The sequence below is a fragment of the Corvus kubaryi genome, unplaced genomic scaffold (assembly GCF_017639235.1).
Source record: "Corvus kubaryi isolate FWS band 111438036 unplaced genomic scaffold, C.kubaryi_AGA036_p1.0 37398, whole genome shotgun sequence".
NCBI classification, from domain to species: domain Eukaryota; kingdom Metazoa; phylum Chordata; class Aves; order Passeriformes; family Corvidae; genus Corvus; species Corvus kubaryi.
The window spans coordinates 27,697,576-27,723,957 of record NW_024581137.1 but is presented as its reverse complement, the minus strand read 5'-3'; the positions used below and the strand labels follow the sequence as shown (position 1 = coordinate 27,723,957).

Sequence of the window (26,382 nt, the reverse complement as noted above, 5' to 3'; positions counted from 1 at the left end):
AGGAGGAGGGTTGTGGGTGGTTTTTTCCTGCTGTCTCTGGGAGAGGAAACCAAACCTCCCCTTTCTGGGTGTTAACTCTCCAGCCCCCATGGGTTGGGTTTCAAACCACGTTTCTTAGGACTCGTTCTTTTGTAATAATGATTTGTACTGTTGTTTTTATGAAGAGGCAAAAGCAACAAGCTGGGACCAAAAAGGATATGCTCGTAGATTTTGTTATTGTATAAATGAAGGTGAATAATTAACCTGTTACACTTGATATTTTTGCAGATCAAAAGAAGGAGGAAACTATGCCCACAGAGGGAGAGAAATCTCCCGAGGCAGAGAATAACAACAATAATAATAAAAAAGGGAAAACTGGAGGCTCACAGGTAAAGAACACACACCCGAATAGGGAAGTGCCCAAACTATTAGCATTTAAAATTAAATATTCAGCTAACAGCATTTCCTGCTCAGGGCATCTTTCTTTGGGTTGGATGAAACACGGTTGGGTGCAATGTTTTTACTGCCTGGACATGTTTGTTTGATTGGATTTTGCAGTGATCAGCTGCTTTCCATGTAATAGAAGCATTTAAAAATTTTTTTTTCTTTATTTTAAGGGGGAAAAAGGACTGAAATAAGGATGCAGTTGAGGTGTTGGCAGTCACATAATCACTGATAATTAGGGACTTTTAAGGACATGTTTAAAGATTATTTACTTCAATTCATACTTCCTTATTCAGAGCTGTATCATATGCAGAAGCACCTTTTTTTTTTTTTTTGGCTTCCTGTGCAAACCTTAATGCTGACTTCTGATGGTTCATACTTGCACTCTTCTCCTGAATCCTGTCTGTTTTCTCTTTTTATGGATAGGATTCTCAGCCTTCACCTCTTGCTTTGCTAGCAGCTACTTGCAGCAAAATAGGAACTCCTGGTGAGAATCAAGGAACTGGACAGCAGCAGATTATTATAGACCCAAATCAAGGTTTGGTGCAGCTTCAGAATCAGCCACAGCAGTTGGAATTGGTAACAACTCAGCTTGCTGGAAATGCTTGGCAGCTCGTTGCCGCTGCTCCTTCTGCTTCAAAAGAAAATAATGTTGCTCAACAAGGATCTTCTGTTGCCTCAAGTGCAGCAAGTCCCTCCAGCAGTAACAATGGAAGTACATCTCCTTCAAAAACCAAATCGGGCAATTCTTCTACAACGACCCCGGGACAATTCCAAGTCATTCAAGTACAAAATCCAAGCGGTAGTGTCCAGTACCAAGTGATTCCACAGATTCAGACAACGGAAGGTCAAATCAATCCATCTAATGCTACTGGTCTACAAGACATACAGGGTCAGATTCAGCTTATTCCTGCAGGGAATAATCAAGCTATCCTCACAACTGCAAACAGGACAGCTTCGGGAAATGTTATTGCTCAAAACCTAGCAAATCAGACAGTTCCAGTCCAAATTCGGCCTGGTGTTTCCATACCGCTGCAGCTGCAAACTATTCCTGGTACTCAGGCGCAAGTTGTAACAACGCTACCTATAAACATTGGTGGGGTAACCCTGGCGTTGCCTGTGATTAACAACGTTGCCACTGGAGGAAGTTCAGGGCAAGTTGGCCAGTCTACTGAGAGTGGAGTTTCCAATGGAAATCAGCTGGCGTCTACACCTGTCACTTCCGCCTCTGGTAGTACCATGCCAGAGTCTCCTTCCTCATCTTCCACCTCTACAACCACTGCCTCAACATCTCTGACTAGCAGTGACACACTGGTAAGCTCTGCAGAAACAGGCCAATACACAAGCACAGCAGGCAGCAGTTCAGAGCAGGCGACTGAAGAACCTCAAACAACTGCTACGGACTCCGAAGCCCAGAGCTCCAGTCAGCTTCAGTCCAATGGACTACAGAATGTCCAGGATCAGTCAGGTTCCCTTCAGCAGGTCCAGATCGTAGGGCAGCCTATTCTGCAGCAGATACAGATCCAGCAGCCTCAACAGCAAATTATTCAGGCCATTCCTCCACAGTCATTTCAGCTCCAGTCAGGGCAGACTATACAGACCATCCAGCAGCAGCCTTTGCAGAATGTTCAGCTGCAGGCAGTGAGCCCAACTCAGGTGCTCATCAGGGCTCCAACTTTAACACCATCAGGACAGATCAGCTGGCAAACTGTGCAGGTTCAGAATCTGCAAAGCCTTTCAAATCTTCAAGTTCAAAATGCTGGGTTACCCCAACAGCTAACCATTACCCCTGTGTCTTCAAGTGGTGGCACAACCATTGCCCAGATTGCTCCGGTGGCTGTTGCTGGTACCCCCATCACTCTGAATGCTGCCCAGCTTGCTTCAGTACCTAATCTTCAAACAGTAAGTGTTGCCAACCTGAGTGCTGCAGGTGTTCAAGTTCAAGGAGTTCCTGTTACCATTACCAGCGTTGCGGGTGAGTGGTCTGACATAGTTTTGGGTTTTTGCTTGTTTGTGGGCTTGTTTTGTTTTGTTTTGTTTGAGGTGGTTGGTTGTGGCTTTGGTTTGGGTTTCTTTTTATTGTTACAAGAATACCAGATGGTTTTAGATTAATGCTTTTTTTTCAAAATTTTCTGTAATAAACATTAAACCCTTAACTGTGAGGAAATATCTTACACTTCACTTACCAGTAAAATTCAGATTTTAAAACAGCTGATATTTTTGCTAAACACTGAGTTAATATTACCAGTTGTGTTAATTGAAATGGAACTGTTTGTATTTGATAAACTATGCTTAAATGATTCTGTCCTCCATCTTACTAAAGACCTGTAGGCTCCAGAAGTGAACATGAGACTTTACTGTTAGAGCTTTGATATGTTTGAAAAACAACACGAAAAAGCTTTTTCCAACCAGTCAGTATTGCTAATCTCTTTTTAAGGTATGTAGAATGAGAAGTGACAGTATGTAACCTGGGTTATCTTGTTTCCTGGCATGCATTCATATGGAACTACTCGTTGCATTCTGCACTAGTTCATAAAGTTTGAGTTCTGCAAAGAGATTGAGTGGAATAAGGTGTGCTTGCACATAGCATAGTTTCTGTGGCTTGCTTTAGAACAAATAATAAAACCAACTGGTGACTGTACTTCAGTACTTGCTGCTAAACTTTTGATATGGACTGTGAAATGCCTGTTTGATTATGCTGGTCTGTGCAAGGTCTCTGTAGTGTCTCACAAGGACAACTATGTAAAATTTGCCGACTTTTAATGTTTCAGATAAAACTTGATTTAGGTAGGAGTTCTTTTTGCCAGCTTGATAGCTACTTACCTAAGCTTGGGTTTATGTCATAGAAGTAAAAATCTTTTATTGTAGTAGTTACAATAAACTCTTCTTAACAACAGCCTGACTATCAGCACAGGTTTTTTAGTATAAAACTGTAAGAAAAAGCACACTGTGTTTAACTGCTGTCCAGTCTGCATAAGCAAACATTAGTATCATATTAATTCCTAAATGGTCTGGCTTTTTTATAATCATATACTAAGATGAGAAATGTTTCACTGGGCAGAAGATTGTTCTCTTTAATTGAAATGTTTTTGAGGAGACTAAACAGTTCAGTAGAAAGAAATTTGCTGTTGGGAGAATTTAGTCTGCTGTGGTACTTAGTGGCACTGGATGGCATGTTGCTATACTAAGAGCTGAGTTAGATGCACTAAACCTGGCTTGTTTAAGGAGTGTCACTCAAACTTTAATCTGGGTAATCAGAAGTAAAATCTTGACCTTGTGTTTAGCTGTAATGGTTCAAAGAGAAGTTTTGGTTAGCTATAGCTGTGCACCTTGCTATTTACCTTGGAACACTTTTTTTTCTTGATGGGAAGGTGCTGGTTGACCATTTTCTTAGATAGAAGTCTGTACTTTGGTAGGGGGCTCTTTGCAGGAAGCCTGCTTTGGGAACAGCCTAGATTTGGGGCTGCAGGAAGAACCTTTCTGCATTTAGGTTTTTTCTCTGCTTACTTATGGTGTACTACTGTTTAGTACACACTAGCAGGAATTAGAGCAAGAGATTCTGAATATATTCTTTGTTGGTTATATTGACCTTACCTGTGCTTGCATATGATGTCTTTTGGAAAATGAAGGGATTGAGATTGGTAACTTGAGGATGAAAGAAGGGGAATGAGTCACAAGAATGGTCCTGGACAAGCCAAGCCTTAGTCATACAGTGTTTGTATGTTAATTAGACTACATTTTGTGACCACTGAATTCCTCTTCACTGTGCCCACTCTCTCCCGCCCTGCTCCCAGGAGGCCTTATGGCTGTTTCTATAATTTTTTTGGCAGCAGTGAATCATAGAAACATAGAATAGTTTGGATTGAAGGGGACCTTTAAAGGTCATCTAGTTCAACCCCTCTGCAGTGGTCAGGGGCATCTTCAACCAGACCAGGTTGCTCAGAGCCCCATCCAGCCTGGCTTTGAATGTTTCCAGGGACAGGGCATCCACCACCTCTATGGGCAATCTGTTCCAGTATTTGCCTCTTTGTAAAAAACCCTCTTTCTTATGTCTAACCTACACCTACCTGCTTTCTTCTTAAGGCCATTCCCCGTTGTCCCGTCACTACATGCTCTTGTAGAAAGTTCCCCTCCAAGTCTCTTCTAACCCCTTTAGGTATTGGAGGGTGCTATAAGATCTCCCCAGAGTCTTCTTTTCTTTAGACTGAACAACCCCATTTCTGTCAGCCTTTCCTCATAGGAGAGTTGCTCCACCCCTCTAAGTATTCTGACATTTTTTCCCTTTCCCTAGTCAACAAGGTATTATTTTTTCCCCAAGACTTGATGTTACAGAGAAGCAACAAGCCGTGTGAATGCAAGAGACTGGTAGTAATTTCCTTCTCTTACTTATCTCTGCTTCTGTCCTGTGAAACTTCCTGATGCTACACTCTGGGAATGGGAGATGTGGTAGAATGGAAAGGAAAGTGAGGAACATGATGTGCAGTCCTTAATGCTGTATTAAGATTCCAAGGAAAGAATGGTTATGAAATAGAAAATTGCAAATATGCTAAGATATAAACTTTGCTTGCCACTTAAAAAGAATAAGCTGACTTGATCAGGGCTGTTAACTTCCTCAGGTTTGCTGGTTTTTATTTGAAATGTTTTTTGTTTGTTTTTTTTTTTTGTTGTTGTTGTTATTCCCAGGCATCATTGCAGGAAACCTTTTGAAAAAATAAACAGCTCAGCTACCTCAATATCTGCAGACTGGTATTTCTTTCCTGCAGTACCTGAGCTTGCCAGTGTGAAGTGTCTTGAAAATAAGCTGAACTCTCCACAAGTAGATCAATCACCACAAATGAGCAATAGAAGTTAGGTGTTAGAAATGAGCTGTATGGAGGATGTCCAGAAGATATTAAGGAGAAGGCTGAGGGAGGAACTCATCCCATGCATTGATTCAGGTGCTCTAACTTTGTTAAGGAAAAGAAGTTACTTTGTCCTTCAATTAAACCCCTTCAATCAAGCCAGCTGAGTTTCTAGGAAAAAAACTTTAAAAATCACAATAAAAAATCACAATAAATAAATGTTTTTGTATTTGTGTAATATTTCTGTTCCATGAACAGTGGTTTTCCTAGTTATTTCCACAGGGAGATATTTAAACACTTCTTTTTTCTGTAGTTTTTCAGTAGTAAATGAACTAGTAAAGCAAAAAAATACTTAGCTTAAAATTATAATGGAATTGTTAATTTATAAAAATTTTTGAGAAATGGGGGGAGTTGTGTTTTTTGTGTTTTGGGGGGGGTTTTGTTGTTACTGTTTTGTCAAATGGATTCTAAACTCCAAAAGAGGAAAATTTCACATTGAGAAGAAAAACATTAAAATCTTCTGGTAAATACTATACTTTGGTTTACTTTTCATAACCTTTGTTACTGAAAGTCTACTGTAAACCTAGCAAGATGTATAAGTGTGTTTGTGGTTTTTTGTTGTGTTTTTCAGTTAAGAGTTCAAAAACTGATCCTGGTAAGTACCATACTTTGAGTTGTATGTTGCGTGTGGTCAAAACAGAGGACAAAGCAGAGAAGTTCTTGCATTGTTTTGCTTTCTGGCCTGAGGGAAAACTTCAGTGTCAATGATGAAAAGTATTATTTTACTCTGAGAGTGACTGAGTACTGACACAGGTTGCCCAGAGAAGTTGCAAATTCTCCATCTTTGGAGATATTCAGAAACTGTCTGGACATGGTCCTGGACAACTTTCTGTAGGTGGCCCTGCTTGAGCAGAGTGATGGGACCAGATGCCCTCCAGAGGTCTCTTAAAGTCTACACCAATCTGTGATTCTGTAAAATTTTATTGAGGTGTATAAAGTGTCAGTCAAAGGTATAATTAAATGTACAGAAGAGAGTTTTAATCTTCTCATCCAGTTAAGTTTCTGAGCATTAAAACCAGGTCTTTAAACAGTTGTTTAATTAAGAGGTAGTCAAACAACAGGCTACATAAAAACCACTGTTTGCTCAAACATTCACAGGTCTACTAATACCTGCCTTGCTAAGGGATCAGGACCTGTCATAGCCTTTTACCAAGCTAATTCTGTACAGAGTATTTCTTCTGTGCTCTGTCAGTTGTTCTGCACAAGGTTCCCCTTGGAAGGGGATAGCCTAGAATGTTACAGGTGGCAACTTCCTGAATTTAGCCCCTGTGGTCTTGGGGACAAGCAGATACTGCAGAGTACCCTTGCCTTTTTTCAAGGCTTCTGCTGTGAGAGTTGCAGATGCAAGTTCAAAGGATTCCTGTCCCCAGCCCCTTTTTAAAATAAGGTATCTTTTGCCTTTTCAAAGCTTATTTTCAGGCTCTTTGTCTAGATGTGTTAGTTGACAATATAAGGGACTATGTGAAAGGAACTGATTTTAGTACTAGTTGATTCTAAGAAAAATAAACAGTTAATAAAATTGTTACCTTTTGATAGGCTAAGTTGTTTTGTCTGTTTGGTTTGTTTTGGTGTTTTTCTTTTTTTTCTTTTTTTTTGGGTGTTTTTTTTGTTTTTTCCCTCAGAATAATTCCCTCTTTTTTATGAGGAAAAAAGTAATAGATCAAACTCATATCTACCTTAATTATATGTCTTAGAGTAATATTGTGACGTGATGATGGAGGTGTTTGCACCATACAAAAGTGAATGAGACGATTTTGTTTTAAAATAGTGAAAAATGTTATTTGTATTTTATGTATACTTGTTCCAAGCATTTTTTACTTGCTTTAAGCAAAAGTCATCAGATTCCATCACCTTGCAAGTTCTGGGCATTTTCTTGAAGATGAGTGGTGACATGGCCTGAATTATGGGGAATATGGAATTCATCCACCCAAAATAACCTGGAGCAATGACTTCTGTTCAGTGGAACAGTCTGTTGCTTGGAAATAGTACAGCTGGAGAGTTTTAAGTCTTTTGTAGGGGTGTGCTGTGGGCTCCAAACTAGTTCTTAATGACAGTGAAATCCAATGCCAAGTGTTCTTATTGGGGTACTTAAAAATATATAATGAGCCTTGCCCTTCTGTTTCATACTCTGTAATAATGTGAGCTACTAAGGCATTTCTCTCTTTGGCCAGATACTCTCATGTCACTGTGACTAGTAGTTATGTAATTTGTCAGTACCTTGAGGTCTCCTGGTTTCTTGTGCATTTTCCCAGTTGTCTGCATCCAGCTTCAGCCTGTCTTCAAGGCTTTCTCTTCCCTTTCCCTCTTTATTAACTCTTCTTGTGTGACAGTCACTAGTTTTAGGACTTGCAGTTCAAAGACTCAATATATTGTTTAGACATGACTGTCATTCTGGGTCAAAGTTTGATGAGGACTTTGAAGCATTCCATCAAATTCTTTAAACAGGAAAAAAAAGGATTAGATTAACTGTATGTCCCTCAGGAACAGTGACTGGAAAAAGGGAAACATCACACCAATTTTAAAAAGGTAGTAAGTAGGCCCCTGAGAATTACCAACCAGTCAGCCTCATCTCTGTGTCTGGTACGATCATGAAAGACACGTGCAAGCTATGTCCAGGCACGTGGGTACAGAGGTGATTAGCCACAGCCAACATGCTGTCCCAAATGTACACCACACATGGCTTCACAAAGCACAGATCGTGCCTGAATAATCCAGTGGCCTTCTGTCACAGAGGGACTGTATCGGTAGGTAAAGGAAGAGCTGCTGACAATAATCTACTTCATCTGCCATGACTTATGTTAGGGTTTTTGACATAGGCCCTCACAGTAGCCTTGGAGAGGTACAGATTTTTGTGGATGATAGGAAAGTAGCTGGATGGTCACATTCAGAGTTGCCCTCAATGATTCAATCTCCAAATGCAGATCAGTAATCAGTGATGTCCCTCAGGGGTCCATACTGGGACCAGTACTGTCAGTGTCTTTACTAATGGCGTTGTGTGTGCCCTTGGCAAGTTTGCAGATAGTTCCAAAATGAGTGGTGCAGTTGATGTGCTTGAGGGAAAGGATGCCATCCAAAGGGATCTTGGCAGGCTTGGGAAGTGGGCTAATGTGAACTTCATTGTATTTCAGCAAGGTTGAATGAAAGGTCCTGCTCCTGTGATGGGAGAGTCCCTAATCTCAGTGTAGATTGCATGATGAAGTAATTGATTGAGAGCAGCTCTGTGGAGAAAGATTTGGGGATATTAGTAGGTGAAGAATGGGATATGTGCTGGCAATGTACACCTGCAGCCCAGAAAGTCTATTGTATCCTGGGCTACATAAAAACAAACAAGGCCAGTAGTTGATGGGATGTGATTCTCTCCCTCTTTGCCACTGTTGTGAGACCCCATCCATAGTAGTGTGTCCAGTGCTGGAATCCCCACTAAAAGACAGACATGGATCTGTTAGGTCCGGAAGAGGGCCATGAAAATGATCAGAGAGCTGAAACACATCTTGTATGAAGATGGGCTGAGAGAGCTGGGGTTGTTCAAACTGGTGAAGAGAAGGCTCTGGGAGACCTTACTGCAGCCCTTCAATATACAACAGGATCTTGTCAAAAACACTTTTTACCATGACCTGCCCACAGTAACAGCACAAGGGGCAGCAGTTTTAAGATGAAAAATTGTAGGTTTAGATTGGACATTAGGAAGAAATTCTTTACTCTGAGGGTGGTGAGACACTGGAACAGGTTTTCCAGAGAGGTTGTAGATGCCCCATCCCTGGAAGTGTTCAAGGTGAGGTTGGGTAGGTCGTTGAACAACATGATCTAGATGAAGATGTCCCTGCCCATGGCAGGGGGACCAGAGCTGCATGATCTTTAAAGGTGCCTTGTGACCCAAACCACTCTATGATTCTATGAATATAAGAATCAAAAGTGTTTCTGACCCTGTCTCATGCTGACTGCAGGTGATGCATACAACAGTGCTCCGATTCTCTTCCCACCGTTCAGTCATCTGCATCTTCCTGAGCCAAATATATAGATTTTTTTTAACAAGTTTAATAATTCTTGATGGATTTATTTTCTCTGAATTTGTCCATTCTGAGTCTGCCTAATTTTTTTTATGCATTCAGTATTTGTCTGCAATATATTGTGTTTTAATTGTTGCATAAGACACATTTTTATGAATGTTCTTAAGCTCCTCTATTAAGAAAACTTAAAATACCTGATTAATCTTCATACTACTCAGAGTCTTCTGTTATTTTCTATTACATATGGTGGATTTTGAGGGAGGGGAAGGTGTTTAGTCTAAAGTCCTAGAATATTACATTTACGTTGTTGAATGAAAGAAAATGCCTTTTTGTGACAACATATATCCTGTGGGGCTCCTCTCGTGTTAATGTAATAGCGAGTATGTCAAGAAACAGAACTCAGTAAGTGGTGTAGCTAAGCAAAGGGATGCCTGTAGGTGGTAAAAAGGTGAAAAGGGTTTAAAATAGCCACATTACATACAAGCAAACTGGCAAATATAAACACCAAAGGTCGAAGTCAAAGAAGCTGAAAGACAGGGGTTGCATGATTTTTTTTTTTTTTTTTTTTTTAAATAACATGCAGTGTTTTCCTGGATGTTCACCGACAAGCAAGATACAGCAAACATCTTGAAAGAAACAAGGTGCAAGCTGTGGAATCTGTAGTAAAAAGATAAGTACAGAGTACTGAGCTGTATTAAAAGAAAACCAAAACAACAAGCAAAAAAAGGAGTCTGTCTTAGATTTTTTTTACTTCATAGTGTGTGACTTGGCATTCTGAGAGTGTAGATGGGAGGAGTATAGAAATGTAGCATACTTTTTCCAAAATCATGAAAGGTCACAACTGTTCTCAGGTTGCCTTGAGCTGAGAATTGTTGCAGAACCACAGTGTTCTGAATATTATAGTGCTGGCATCCTTTTCAAATGTTTCAAAGTAATTACAGGAGAAGCATTTAGTCTTCTAATGACAAAATTGCTTTGGTTATGGAATTTTCTTAAACTGAAATTCAATTCAGTGGCAGAAACAGTTTAACAACAAACTGTGCCGGTGAAAACAAACATTTGCCATGGTGATGGTAGCATAAAAATAAGTGTCAATATACTGTTCCTGAACTTGATGCCTAAGGGATCTGCAGTCTACCTGTTCAGATAAATTGCCCATGGAGAATAACCTGGTAAATATGCCTCAGTAAAACAAGTCTTTTCTGACTGACCTGTGAGTAGCAAGGTGTGACTTCATCATTACTTCTAAAATAAAGTGGTAAGGGGAACCATTTCAAGTACCAACTTTGCTCATAATTGCCAGGTGAAATAGGTTTATAATGAGCTATTTCTATGCTATAAACTTCAAGAAGAAAATGTAAGCTTTAAAGTCGTCAAAGAACAATGTTACCAAAGCTGTGTTTCCATGTTAGATTATGTGTGTCATCAATACAGATGCACTCTCTTGAGAATATTGGGTTTTGCCATCCCGTCTCTCACTCCCTATTGTCAGAAATCGGAGTGTATAGAACAGAAAATGAATTGGTTAAGCTTTCTTGTTCATAAAATGCCAAGTAAGTGAATTGAGTGATATGGCACATCTTCAACAGCTTCATAGTATTTTTTTCTTTTTTAAAGCATACTTAGATCTGCACTAAGCCAACCTCCTTGTTCTTCCACTACCACCTGTGAGGGAAAGACAGGAAGCATATTCAAAATTTCATTTCAACAGCTTCCTCACTGTAACTTAAATTTTGGAGTACTAAGCTTCATGTGATTTTGGAGCTAGTAGATGAAATAAATCAATTCTTACTGGTTTTATATATTAAAAACCTTTTAATAGCAGTGATTTTTGAAAAAGCTAACTATATATGAAATGTGATGTTGTGTTCTAAGAGGAATATTAATTTCAAGGGAAACAGAGTTATTATTGGGGGTTGTCCTGTGGAGAGCCAGGAGTTGGACTTGATGATGCTTGTGGGTCCCTTCCAATTCAGCATGTTCTATGATTATTGAAAAACAACTCTTTTTTCAGTGGTCAATAATTTTTAATGGATAATTTAGTTAATAAAAGTTGCTTGATTTATATGCTATAGCATAGTAGCTTTGGAAGGAGTCAGGACTGCATAATAAAGTATAATTTTTATAATTAATATTTTCCTCTGGTTATGACCCTTTCACCAAAACAGTAGCTCTGGACATCTGTAGTCTCTTGAGAAATGTAGCATCAGAGCACATGCTTAGGTTAGTTTGGGGTATGGTTATACAGTTACATTGATTTCTGTATGCATCCTCTCCTAACAGTGGAGTTTCCACTGATGTTTAATGCTGCTGAGAGTTGATAGCAGTCATACATCTTGATCAGTTGGTCATCGGGAAAACTGTGTCACCCCAACAAGCATATTTAATCTTCATAGGTTGGCAGACTAGTATTGTTTTGTTGTAAAGAGAGAATTACCAGTTAAGATCTTCCTGCCGAAAAAGTCCTTGAGATATATGTTAAGTACAAGCCTGAGTTTCCTTAATTATAGTTTCAAGTGATGATGTGACCACTTTTCCCTTGAGAAAAATACTGAAGTTTTAGAAATATGGGCCTTGATTTTCTTGTTTCTTTGGTCATCAGGAACTAACTGACAAAAGCATGAAGCTTTTCAGTTTGTTCTGATCCAAAAAAACAAGACTAGGTAAACAGTTTTACAGGGTTAACAGTGTTACAGAAAATGTCAGAACTTTTATTGGTTTGGATCTTACAGATTTATGTGGCCCTTCTTTTGTGATTCTATGATATGTAGTTTTGTTGGTCCTTGCCTGATGAAGGCTATAACAAAGTTTCCATTTTTACATCTTTAATAAACAAATTTGTTTTAATATTGGTCAGCGTATTCACCTGTAGGCTGTTAATAAAACCAAAACTTGTGGCTCACAGTAAGTTTAGTCTTACACAGTAAGATATTTAAAAATGGTTCATGAATCTTGGTTTTTTCCTGATAATATCCTTTAAATTCCTTTTAATCACCTTGCCATTTTTTTTTTTGCACATTTACTTTTATCTTGATCAACATATATTTCATATAGCCAAAATATTTACTTCAAGGACATTCATGAACCTTCTAGTCAAGTGTAAAATATGTAAGCTGGCTAAAGCATAGTCCAAATCCCATAACGCCCAACCAGAAAAGCTCTCAGTCCTACTTCCCAAAATCCAAATAGCATACTGGAATCTTAGCTTACATTTTTTCATGTTAGCCTAATGCTGTCCTTTCAAATTCAGTTATTACTACTTCATGGCAATACTCAGAAATTGAATGGGGATGCAAAAAATGACACTTTGAGTGTATGGTTTTTTTCCATATGGCAGAAGTGTGTAAGACAGGTATTTGATTTTTGTTTTGTTTTGGGATTTTTGTTTTGTTTTGTTTCAGTTTGTCAGGTGTTGAGCTCTGCTAGTCAGACTGTGGAGACTGACAGTCCACAGGTTTCTTTCTAGTCCTATCCCTGTTTAAAAGTTAGGGGGAAGAGTTAAAGGAAAGAACTGGGCCACATTCTGTTGTGGCTATAAGCTGTAGAATAATCTGAGAATTGTGCAGGGGGATGGGGGAGAGGGAGATGTTCCATAAAAGTAGATCTAAGAATCTCAATTTCTTACATCTGCTACGAGTTTCCATGTAATGTGTCTGATACTTTGCAGCACAGCTGTTGCTTGAGTTTTCAATTGTTGCTCTAAGTTTCAGTGTGCAGGAAACTACTGGTGTTCATCTGAAGAGAAGTGTTCTTGGACACTCACCCTAAATATGATTTTCTTTTTGACTATTTATTCAATGATGATGAAAATCAAGAGTTTTTTGGAAGGGTCTCTTTTCTTTAGTACAACAAGTTATTTTTCTGATTCCATCTCCTTCTTTAGAATACTTAATAAATTAAACATATTTTCTTTTCATTTGAAGTTACAGTATCCAAAACAACCAGAGACATTGCCATTTGGTTGTTCAAGACTAAATTTTGTGAAACTGTAGCTCTGTGTTTGATGTTTATGTTGGTTTTGTATGGGTCTTTCTGTGTTGTATTTGTGGTAGCTCCTTCCTATGTTTAGTAAAGTAATAAAAAATAAACTTTCTTTCAGTTTAATGAAAGGTGCTACCAGCCGTGAAAACTTATTTTCTGGCTCAAAGTACTGGAGTGCCCTCAGGTTGTCCTAAAGCACTTGCGTAAAGCCTTCCATTTTTAAAATTAAAGTAACTTGGTGAAACTTCTGGGGCCCTGGTTTTGTTTCGTGTTACCAATATGATTCTTGCACTAAAGGAAACAGACTTCATTTTTTTTAAGATGCTTAAACCCCTTAAACTTTATTGCCTTAAATTTCACTCTTGAAGTGGTACTTTCAACAGAAGTTAAACTTGGTTATTATGCTGTTCGGTAATTTTTTAACACACTGAGAGTTAGGAAGCTTTTGAAGAAGAGTATAACAAGTTCCTACAAATCTTGACTAAGTTAGCCATGGACAAAAGATACAAACTTGCTGCAGTGCCTCTGTAGGAGGTAGAAAAGATGGATGTCTATTTGATGCTGCAGTTTGCACTGGAAACTTTCTGCTTGTAGTAGCATCTGGACACAACGTTGTGATTTGTGATGACCCAAATTTCCTGTAGTAGTTGGGTCAATCCAGTTCTCCTTATTCCAAAGTGATCTTCTCTACAGAATGTGTGGGTCCCTTGTATCAATGGTTGCTGTTTGTGTTCTGGGGAATTCTTCTTTTGTCACATATTGTTTCTTCATAAATCTTTATTAACCACTGCTTAGAAGAGAGAGCAGAATTGTCAGCATACTGCATCATCTTCTGTGTAAATATTTAAATTCAGTGTTGTCTTCGCATAGATGTAATTTTAAAATATGATTTGTGCTTCTTTCTTCAGCATGAAACCTCCTTTGTAGTAGATTTTTTTTTTAAAAAAAAAAGAGGATCTCTAACTGTATTGACACTGACTTTTAAAAAATGCTTAAATCTTGGCTATATCTTAGTCAAAGCATTATATTTTATTATATTATATAGACATGTTATTATAAGTATATTGTATTATAAATCAGTATATAAAGTATATAGATATTATCTTATTATAAATTACTGTATGTCTTTGTGGAAAAAGAATATTAAAGGATGTTCAAGCTTACCGTACCTGGTGTATGCAGGGCAAGGGAGGATGAGAAGCTTCTTTTCCCCATTGCTTTGCATCAGTGAGTTGTCAATGGGTGAGTTGCTGCATCAGCTCTGATGCCTGTAGAGCTTTGGAACTCTGCAGGCTGTCTTGTAGTAATATGCATTGAATTATGGGTGGTAACTACAGCCTTCTCTTTGCTTTCTAGAATATGCAGTTGAACAAATTTTCTTTTTGGCAGCATTAGCCGCTGTGGCTCTAGGTACATTTTGCAAAGTGTTTCTCAGATTTTGCAGTAAGGTGCACCCTACTGAGATAACTCTCTCATTGATGCTCTCATCTTTTGGACTACTAAACATTGGTTGCACAACAGCAACCGGAAGTATATCAAATTTTTTTGGAGGAACTATGTACCAGAACTTTGAAGTGTCCTTTTCTTAGTCTTAAATTTCTTTTCTTTCCAAGATCCAATTTTCTAATGCTTTACTCTCATGATTTGTGTAGATCATTAAAGTCATTTTCTTTCCCTTCTGCCCTATTTGCCTCAGAGAGTAGTCTTTCTTGCTTGCTACTTCAGATGAACAAGAATAGGAAAGCAGGTATAGTGTGTGGTAAAAGGAAATTGGTTTGACTTATAATGGATGGCCAAGCCTAATAACCAGTGGTCAGTCACTCTGTAGAAAAGTACTTTTTAGGTACCATGCATTAGCTTTCTTAGATAATTCAAATGCTGTTACAGTTTTGCAAATTAATTTTTAACCAAAAATGTGATTGATACATGTGTGTGTATTATTTGGCTTCATAGTAGTTACTTAAAGTTGTTGAATTTTCTTGCATGAATGTGTTACAAACTCGTGCAGGGGAAAATATATGTGAGTTTTAATTGCTAAGATGCAATTTTACTGCAAAATTGGAAAGCTGACCAAGTGATACTGAAGAGTAAAGGATGTGCAATCATAATCCTGTATCTTGTGTTAATAAGTAATGCGTTTACTTAATGGCTTAAATGGGAAAGATTAGTGACTAAGATCATGCAGGTTCTTCTATTTGAGAAGCTTAAAAATTTTCTATTCTGTCATAATCATATTTGTAATATTGCAATAAGTGAGACTCCTATTGCACTTGATTTGTAAAGTAAGTACTATGTCAGGTTTCCTTGCTGTTTGCATTTTGTCCTGTGGTCAAATAAATGGTTACTATCCCAAAGCAAGAGAGAACTTAGGCCTGAGAGGAAATTAAGTGCAATTGACTATCAGTATTATTTTGTATCAACATTATTTTGTAACATTCAGTTGGAGCTTAACTTTATATTCTGACAGTATGTACAATAAAGCTCAGTCATACACAAGTTCAGTGATGATTTTGTTAATCAAGATATTTCACAATTTCAGAAATCATTATTAAAGAAATCATGGGAACTTGAGAAAACTTTTTCTCTTCCAAAAGCAGGTGTCAGTGTGCAGTGACTGCTTTCACGACTTGTACAGAATAACATAGATGAACTGAAGTGTGACTTTGTTCCCTCACGTAGTGATTTGTTTAGACCTCTTTCTGAAACCTGTGCTGAAACATGAGAGCTCTTGTTACTGAAAGGTTTGATTATGAATGGCAAAGTGTAGTGATATCAGGTCTTGTGGTTTGGAGTATGTCAGGAAGAAGCAATGTCAAGTGATCTCATGATTGTAGCAGCATTTCTGGAAGGCTTTAAATAGCATTTAATGCCTCTAGTAAGACAATGAAAGGAATATTTTTAATAAGCCTTTTTTTCTCCATCTAGAAAGTGTCAAGAGATCATTCTGTTCCTGTATGGATAACATTATCTCAACCACCTCTTTTTAGAGCAAGCAGGTTTGTTGGGTTTGGGTTGGTTTTTTTTTTCAAATAAGAAGCCAGTTTATACCTAGATCCTCTCAACTGAAAAATCCTCACTATTTCAAGCTTCTAGAAGTTGCCCTCATTTAATTTAGTAGGCTGCTGACAAACTCATATCAACATTTAAGTTTTCTCAGTATCTTTTCTTTGGTAGATATGATGTAAGAAATAATTAAATTCTCTTATCTTCCCTTTATATTCCCTTTATTTTTCTTCCTCTTTAATACTTACTAAAGTGTTTCGTGTGTAATACAAGTGATGTAAAAGTTAAAGCCCCTAGGGATCCATAGAATTCTAGTATATAGTTTAAAAAAATCCCATACAACTCAAGACTATAACAAAATCACTTTGAGATTTTGGGCATGTTCTGTCAGTTGTTTTGTGAAATTTTTTTGATTTTTCTTCAGGAGAAAAGATATGTCAACTGGTCTAAAATACACTCCTATTATTCTCAAAGAACAAATACTTTTATGTTTAACAGCTTTAAAATGAGAATAGATACATTTCTACCCTGTGTACTACTTGTGTGCTAGCTTGTTAGGATGCTCTCTCAGGAGTTCAAAACAAAAATTTAGTCCAGTAATTATGTTATTGAACTTCCCAGTGCTTTCTGATAGCTATGTAAATCTCTGACAAAGAATATTTATCTTATATGTCTGCTTTCTTCAGTTATTCTTTTACCTCAAAAAATTAGATTTGCTTATTGAATGGTGTGGCCTGGTGCTTCAAATAAGGCAGTATTTATGATATTTTGAGAGCTTCAGAATCTTCTGTTCTGAATTTAGTAAGTGGAATTCAATGGAAGGGAGTTTAAAATAGTGACTCCATGAGACTAATTTAAGGAAGAAAAATCAACATTCATATTAGAAAATGTTACTACTAGTTAATGCTATCTAAAGAGCAGTCATCTAATTACTGTTTAACTGAAACTGTGTGGGGAATGTAATTGTCTGCCTCAGCAACCTTATTTGGCATTGTCTCCTTTGTATTTTTATTGTCATTTTTACAATTATTGTGAAGAATTTCTACTCAAATGTGTCACTGTATTATGTTTAATAAATAGGTTAGGGTGGTAGCTCAGTAGTGTGTATCCTGTATTCCAGGATATGCCCTGTCCTCACATGGGAGAAGGAGAGTTCAGAACAGGTGAAGTGTGTGTCAGCAGTGGTACTTGATATTCTGAAAAAGTATCAGAAGACCCTTGTGTGGTTGGTCATCTCATGATGACCAATCTCATGTCACTTGGACAAAGAAAGTTGGTTCATATTGAATCAGCAAAATAGATTGGATTTTTAGAACTGCTGAACGGGCTTCTCTATGAGTGTGGATTGGGCATATCCTAGATCTATGTCCTGGATATTGGCCAGTAGTCATGGGGTGAGAAAAGTAGTCATCCTCCTCAGGGTTCAGATGCCTCAACTCACATCTTACTTCAAAAGCCTTGGTTTGGCAGCCCAGGGAAAGGTTGCATTGAAACTTGAGTAACAATTCAATAAAATCAGAGAGAAAGAGATAATTATCCTCTTCAGCTGAGTTCTGACCACAGGCTGATTAGGTCTCAGGACTTCTTTGCTCCAGTAGGACTTTTTGACATAGATGGAGTCATCCCTTCTAACAGACTGTAATAAAAAAGTATAATTCTTAATAATGTACTCAAAAATGTGACTGATAATGAAAATAGAATAGGAGGCTGCAGTAGGCCACAATATCTGTTGTATCTTTAACTTTTGTAGTGATAATTTACAGGCTCTTCATTTATGTTGCTGCTCTGTGAATTAGAGGAGTTTGCACCTTGGGTATGTTTAACAGATGGAGAGTGGATTGTGCTCTGTAGAAGACTACACATTGAGCAAGTTCTTCCTTTTCATTTCCTTCTGACTCACGAGAAAGTGCAACTGGTTTTCAACACAAGCAATCACATTATCATATTAATATTATCATATTAGGATAAGCATTAGATATAAAAAAAATTATTAGCCTTTTTTTGACTTCGGCTATTTATAGCTCTTAGTCAGTGTTTCAACAGCTTAACAGCCTAACAAGGCGTTGCCCCATTACTAGCATTTTCTTTGGAAACTCTAGTATCATCTTCAGCCATTGATAGACCAAAGTACTTGATCCTACTCTTTGCATTTTTATCATGATGTTCTTCTTACCCTGTCATATTCTCCCTCAAGGATTATCATGAGTGCTTTTCTTTCCCATTAAAGTATGGGAAATAAATATATTTCCAGTACATTGCTATTCTGAAAAGAAAGACTTGGTTCTCCCCTAAACATGTGGGAACTGCACTCAAGGTTAAGCCTGTAATTATTTTTGCTTTGCTGCAGATAGAAGAATTCTTTTAGAGTTTTTTTGTTTGTTTTACTATCTGTCCAACAGCAAGTAGTGTTCAAACACTATCCCTTATGGGCTTGTCCTTGCTCTTTTCAGAGAACTGAAAACTCTCAGCATCTGTCAGTATTTATGGCCTTCTTAAGAGGACAAGGAATTCATGTTTTTTCGTATCTAGACATATCAGATGCAACTTCCTGTCATAAGCCGAGGGAGATAACTGGAAAGATTTGGTCAGTGCTTCAGATGAAAATAACCTGGTAGTGACCTAGGCAGAAAACAGATTTATTCTATTTCATGTAGCCAGCAGTGGCCTTTAGGTGACAAAGTCAAGTCACTTTGGGAGGTTCTCTGTATATTGTGTTCTTCAGTACTAACCTATCTGCCTGTGTGTGTTGGTGTTAGGTGGTGTGTGTTAGGTTTCATCTCTGGCTGGTAGCATGGTGTTACACGAGATGGACTGTCCAAGCATCTATTGCCCCTCAGCAATCATGGGAACAAAGTAGTCATTGTCCCATGCTGGGTTGTGTGTCAGCTCACTCAGTAGCTGGGCAGTTTAGGCTTCAGAGAGAGCGTTCTTCTCAGTCTTATCCCCATTGGTGGTGTCTGTTATGGATGCTGCAGAAGTCACTAAAACACTTTAAAATCTCTCTGATTCATGTTATCCCCGAGGAATTTCTATGTTTTAAATGAATGCTTCAATACTGAGGACTTTCAAGTCTTAAAAGATTGTGTTCTGCTCTGAAGAATTCTGGTTGCCTGTTACTATTTTCTTATTGAGAGAGTGTATTTCCTTTAGTTTCACAGTTGTATGAAGGCACTGAATTTTTGAAAATGGCAGTATCTAATTATATTTTGTCCTGTTACTGGCAGGGCTGGCATTCAGTGTTGTCATGTTGTGACTGGAAGTCATATCTCTGTGTCACATTAGGTTTATTAGTGTATTTTCTAGGACTGTATAATACCAACTTTTAAAATAAACAGAGTAATATTACTCTGCTGTTCAAGAAACTACATTTCTTACATATATTGGAATAGTTTCTTTTACTTTAGTATCAAGACAGTAATCCAGATTTCCTTAGATCAAGAAGATCAATGAGATCAATGGACTTATGCAATGAAGCTGAATTCTTCATTCATCAAGTCAGTCTTAGATTTTCATTTGATCCCTTCCCTGGGGAGGCTGTTCCAGTGATCAGCTACCCTCTCAGTGAAGAGCCTTTTCTTACTGTCCAACCTGAACTTCCCCTGGTGCAGATTCATGCCATTCCCTCATGTCCTATCACTGGTCACCAGAAAGAGGAGAGAGGTGAGCAGCACCTCCCACTCCACTGCCCCCCTTGAGGAAGGTGTAGACTGTGTGGAGGTCACTCCTCAGCCTTCTCCCAGCTGAACAAACCAAGTGACCTCAGCCGCTTCTTGTAAGTCTTGCCCTCGAGCCTTTCATCATCTTGGTCCCCTCCTCAGGGCACACTCTGATAGTTTGATGTCCTTCCTACATTAAGGCACCCAAGCAGCACAGAGTGCTCGAGGTGGGGCTGCAGCGGTGCAGAGCAGGGCGGGACTGCCCTCGAGTCACTGCCCTCGCTTGGCTCACTGCACTGTGCTGGGTGCACCCCGGCACACAGCAGGCCCTTTCAGCTGCCAGGGCACACTATTGACTCACGTACAGCTTGCCATCAACCCAAACACCACATCTCTTTCCCCAGGGCTGCTCTTGCTACTTGTCCCCCTGTTTGTACATCTAACCAGTATTACCTCATCCTGGGTAAAAATCCTGCAAAACACCAATCCCAAGAAAATTTTGGTATGTTATCTTGCTCAAGTCTAGTCCTAAGTTTCTTTTTCACTGCAAAAGTTCCTTTCTGGCTCAATGTTGATTCAAGGCAGATTGTAAGAGAAGTGACAATTCTCTAAGTGCCATAAAGCACCTTTTTAATTAGCTAATTGTAGTTTTCTGAATGCAGATACAGTTCAAAGGTTATTAGAGAGACATTAATTGGCAATTGACTGAACAATATTTCTGTGTAAAATTTTATCTATTTCAGCTTTTAAGAAAAAGAATACATTTGTTAAACTAGTTAATTTTTCTTAGTATCAGTCAGTAATTTGCAGTCTTGTGCTATTTTAATAACAAATTACATTAAACAGGGCTAGCAGGTAGGTAGTGCTTCAGGAAAAGGCTGGATTTAATATTTTGTTTGTGGCTTCCCTTAACATTAGGTGGATTTTTGTCTTATAAAATGTATCAAATTTATTTGGGCATTTCACTTCTTGAAATGACTAATAAAAAGTACAAACAATTTTTATTTTACAGGTCAACAGCAAGGACAGGATGGAGTAAAAGTACAGCAAGCCACAATAGCTCCTGTAACCGTAGCAGTAGGTGGCATTGCTAATGCAGCAATTGGTGCTGTTAGTCCCGATCAGATAACACAAGTTCAGCTGCAACAAGCTCAACAAGCTTCTGACCAGGAAGTGCAGCCTGGCAAGAGACTGAGAAGAGTTGCCTGCTCATGTCCTAATTGCAGAGAGGGAGAAGGAAGGTAAATGTAACTTTTATCAGTATATATTTAAGCATCTTATCACAGCTTGCCTCATTTGGGAGTGAAATTGTCCTATATTGCCTTGGTTTTTAATGCTTTCTATTAGAAAGTACATTTGTGTGGACTTCTTTAGATGGGGATTAGAAAATCTATTAGCATGAAATGTTTCTCCTAATAGCTGGTAACGTTTTAGAATATAACTACTTAGCTGTTTATATATGATATTTTTAGAGGCAGCAATGAGCCAGGAAAAAAGAAACAGCATATTTGCCATATTGAAGGATGTGGAAAAGTTTATGGCAAGACATCTCATCTTCGAGCACATCTGCGCTGGCATACCGGTGAAAGACCATTTGTATGCAACTGGATTTTTTGTGGCAAGCGATTCACAAGGAGTGATGAGTTACAAAGGCATAGAAGAACCCACACAGGTTGGTTATCCCTCTCTGTAGCCATAGTACAGCAAGTCTGAATCACAGTGGCCATAGTTAAACAATGGTGTCAAGGTTCTCACTAAGTTACCTGACAATTACCTGTAAATGCAAATAAAGTAACTTTAAAACAAGGAAGTGGTAGATTGCAGTTTTCATTAATTTAAGATGACTGTGAAATCATATAAATAAAAAGGGATCTGTTCCAACTGTTCTTTTGTATGTGGGCTAGAAAAAGATGACCATTTCATCACAGATAGCTGGTGTACATTAGCTCGTGCTTGATCTAAATGTAACAAATTAGGTCAGGCATGTAGGATTGGCCATGGACCACGGTTATTGTTTCCTCACTTGGATTAGCTCAGTCCTTAAGAAATTTACTAACCTAGTCCGTACATTAGATTTGGTCTTCCTGGGAAGTTTCCTGGAGTTTCAAATGGGAACTGATAAAGCAAATTCTCTTAACAGTTCAGAATGGAAAAGTCAACCTTTCAAAAGCTGAAGATTTTATCAGCCTTTTAGCTGATAAAATTTTTTTAGCTCCTCCTCCCCCAGCTTATAGCACCTGGTGTCTAAGCACTAATTACATTTGAACAATAACAGGACCTTTTATGTATTGAATTTATCTCTCTTGCTGTAGATTTCATACATCTTCATGGAGCATTGGAATTCATGTTTTCAAATTCACTTCCCATCACTGTAATCTAAATAACAAAAGTATTCTTGAAAAATGCTACCAAGTTGTTCTGTGAGGGCTTTTGCCTCCCTCCCTCTGGTAGGTTTGTGGAAGTTTATGAAAATTCTCAGGTGTCCTGAAATTCCAACTTTTCACCAGATAATCACAGCATAGCAAATATTTGTTGAGAACATTTCAGTAGTGAAGAGTAGATTGCCAAAAGCCTGTGACTGAACAGAACGCACCTGGAAATGAGTCAGATAGAAAAGAAAACATTGTGTCCTTTTAAAGACACTTTGGATGTTGAACAGAATAGGGTGAGATTCAAGTAATCAAGCAGTGTTCAGTGCTCTCTTTCAGTAACATTTTGGTTTTGTTCTTATTTTTAAAAAGGTGAAAAGAGATTTGAGTGCCCAGAATGCTCTAAAAGGTTTATGCGAAGTGACCATCTCTCGAAACATGTCAAAACTCATCAGAACAAGAAGGGTGGTGGAACAGCCCTTGCTATTGTTACCTCAGGAGAACTGGACTCTTCAGTTACTGAGGTTCTTGGTTCTCCAAGAATTGTCACTGTTGCTGCCATTTCTCAAGATTCAAACCCAGCAACCCCTAGCGTTTCAACAAACATGGAAGAATTCTGAAAGGATCATTTATATGGACACCTAGTGCTGCACTTAAGTTTACATACCTTTCAGGATATGGAAGTGGGCTGGTAAAGTGGATTACAGAGCAGGAAATCTTTTTTTCAGTCATGACTTCTGTAAGTGTTCCAGGTTGGAGGGTCAGCATGGGAAGTGTACACCGGTGCAACAAGACAAAAATTTCAAAAATACAAACAGCGCAAATTGATGACTGGATAAACAGATGGAGGAATAATATTTCCATACTGTACTTTTTTAGTTATATGTCTGTATATTCTGTAATGATTTTAAGTGAACTTTACCCCCCCTATTTTAGCACTGTATGTTAATGTGTTTATAAAATCAGATAGTATCAGTGTAAAACTGGGTGGACCTTGACTAGGATTAATACCATTTGATGAAGGCACTTTGTTTTTAAGATAAATTTATAATATTTTCATGAGAGCATCCTTTTCCCATAAGGCACAGCAAAATGGAATACAGGATGAACAACAGTGGATATATTTTGGGTTTTTGCTCAGTCCATACAACACATCAGTTAATTTTGGCCATCTTTTCTCAAGTTTTGGAATTATTCCAATAGCAGCTGGGTGATGCATGCTGCAAAGTGATTCTGAGGTGGACCTCAGATTAATTCTGACTACTACATTATAGTAGTGTGTATAAACGACAATCAGTGAGTTCTAATTCCTCTCTTCGTGTGGAGAGCTAGGGTTACGTAGAATTAGTGTAAACAGTAGGAAAGATAAAACCATAGAAGGATATTAACATAAGATTTACAAAAGTAATGGTATCTTTATGTAGAACGAAAAAAAATTGTGTCAATTTTTGGTAATTCATTTCATTTTGTATTTCCCTGCCCATGGCAAGGACGATCTTTAAGGTCCCTTCCAACCCAAACCATTCTGTGGTTCGATGATTCTGTATTTTAAAACATCGGTGGCCCATTTTTTAACTCATAGATAACTTGAATCTTAAAAACTCTACCTTAGGTGTTTGAATGTTTTAATTTTGTTAGAATTCATGGAAATTAATCAGACAATTGAGTGTTGTAGCTCATTCTCCAGTATCTCCTCTCTGTAAATACTAGTTTATTATGTTGTGGTTAATGTGCTGAGTTCTTTGTGCTTTGACTTAATAGCCAAAGAAAGAAACTAATTTTTTAATAAAAAAAGAAGCAAGTAAACATTTTCTCTTTTCCCCTAAATATTACTGTCTCTTTTTTCTCTTCAAGGATAATATGAGGGCTGGTAATAAATATCTGTTAGCTATCAAGTCTTATATTGAGCCTCCAACCATAAAACAAACTGGGAAAAGAGAAATATTGTTATCTTTTTGGGACATGACTTCTGGTTTCAAAGCTTTGGTTACATTTTCAGATGTGACAGTGAATACAGAGAAAATGTAAAATAAAAAAAAAGAAAAAGGAAGAAACAACAAAAATTGCATTTTCTATGTGAAAATTCCAGTAGGTACAAGGAGGAAAGATGGCCAAATATTTCATACTCAGGATTTTTAATTACTTCCCCTAGGCATAAATGTAACCTTTTACATCTACAGTCATTTGTTAATAAATTCTCATGACCAATTTTTAAGGAGATTTATACACCAAAATATTTTTAATGTAACTAAAGGAAGTACAGTGCAAGAAGAATAAGACATTTTTCTTTCCCCTGCAAATTATGAAAGGAAGAATCTGTGTGGTAGCTGTTGGTTTGTGAGACGTAACAGGTACCCTGTGCATTCCCTAAAGAGCATATACTTCTCATCTGAACAATTTATCAATCTTGTGGTGTTTTCTGTATTTTTGAAGCAAAAGAAATACCATTGTTTACACTGTGTACACTTTAGGCCAGCCCTTTGTAGCAAAATACTAAGCTGAGGGTATTTTATACTTTCAGTTTACATAAAAAGCTTTGAGATTAAAGAAAAACAATTTTACACTGTGGTTATAAATTTCAAGTTTCTTAAAGCTTTTTTAGACTTGTAACAGAGTCTTTAAATTTTAGTTGGGTTTTGTACATTATTTTGTATATTTTATTTAAAGTACTCTTAACTGATGTATCTGGATTTAAAACATCAGAATCAATTAGGTGTTACATTTAATACAGATGAACATTAGGTAGTATTAACTGTTAATTTTATTATATAGGAAATGAAACGTCAAATATATATTTTATCATTATGCTTCACAATCAGTGCTCTACATTACTTTATGCAAAGAAGAACTTTCCTAATGTTAATATCATATTTCCTAAAAGTTAACCGTTTTGTAAACTGAATTTACAAGCATTCTGCACAACCATTTCGTATGTAATTTTTTCATGCATACTTATGTATGCAGATAGGAAACTGAAGTCATTTTTAATCTGCAATGAATCCCTATTATAGATGTATCCAAATCTAAATCTGGTTGGCTTCATAGCATCTCAAGTACATTAACTTGTGTTAGCAGGTGCACATTTTACCTCTGGAATTAGAAACATTCTGCCAGTCTGTTCTGCATCCCATTCGGAATCCACTTTTCTGTCTTAAAAGGATCGTAAATTTCAATGTCCTTTATTTGACTCAGTGGGATATAGCTGTTGTAAGTAATAGGGCACAGATGTGCAGTAGTATCTTGTTTAATGGCATTTCACTGTTCATTCCCTTTGCCACCATTAACAATTTTGCTTTATTGTAATTATCAGTGCAAAGTGTATTTACCATGGTAGAACTCCAGTGTTAGAATAGTTTTTTTCTTACAATATACTTTCTTTGATTAGGTTTGTGTATGTGTTGCCGATTACATTAGCAATTGGTGTTAAGTCATTATTTATCACATTCTTTCACGAGAGCAGTAATAAAAGTGTGTAATCTAGGAGAAAAAGTTAATTTGTCAAAGTTAAGTAAGCATGATGTTTAGGTCCTATTTTTCAATTTTATAACTGTTTTATTGCAACAATATTTGTATTTAAGTCTTCATTTTAATGCCTTGTGGTGTTTTTTTATGCATGTCACTGAATTGTCATCCCGCAAGAATTGATGTGCAGCATAGGGTATTAAATCTACATAATGATTTTGAAACAGAAAAATAGTTGATGGTAAAAATGTAAATGTTTTGCAAAAATTCCTTATAAAAAAAAGTTTTGTAGTAATATTTCACTTGTAAATTTTTCTAAAAAAAAATGGAAAAGGAAAAAAATGAGAGTAACGTTTCCCCACATCTAGAATTTAGAAATTAATTCTGCCAGCAAAGCCTGTAAGGCGTTAATCTGACACTTTTACAATGCTGATTTGTATAATTTTTTGGTGGGTTTGGAACTAAAATCATGTACAAGTTGTTGCCTGCAATAACATTTTGCAAGTAACCTATTAAAATTCCCTTGAGTTTAAAAGGTTTCTTCATTTAATTGCTTACAATATAAAGCAGCAATAAATTA

General features: G+C 37.5%; 1 protein-coding gene across 1 annotated transcript; it reads left to right on the top strand.

Annotated features, from left to right (window-relative positions):
- Window positions 1-26: 26 nt before the first annotated feature.
- Window positions 27-26,382, top strand: SP4 (Sp4 transcription factor). The gene is made up of 5 exons (XM_042043525.1): window positions 27-368; window positions 850-2,398; window positions 20,984-21,212; window positions 21,444-21,643; window positions 22,713-26,382. Exons 1-5 carry the CDS (start codon window positions 288-290, stop codon window positions 22,958-22,960), a joined length of 2,307 nt encoding a protein of 768 aa, XP_041899459.1. The 5' UTR covers window positions 27-287; the 3' UTR covers window positions 22,961-26,382.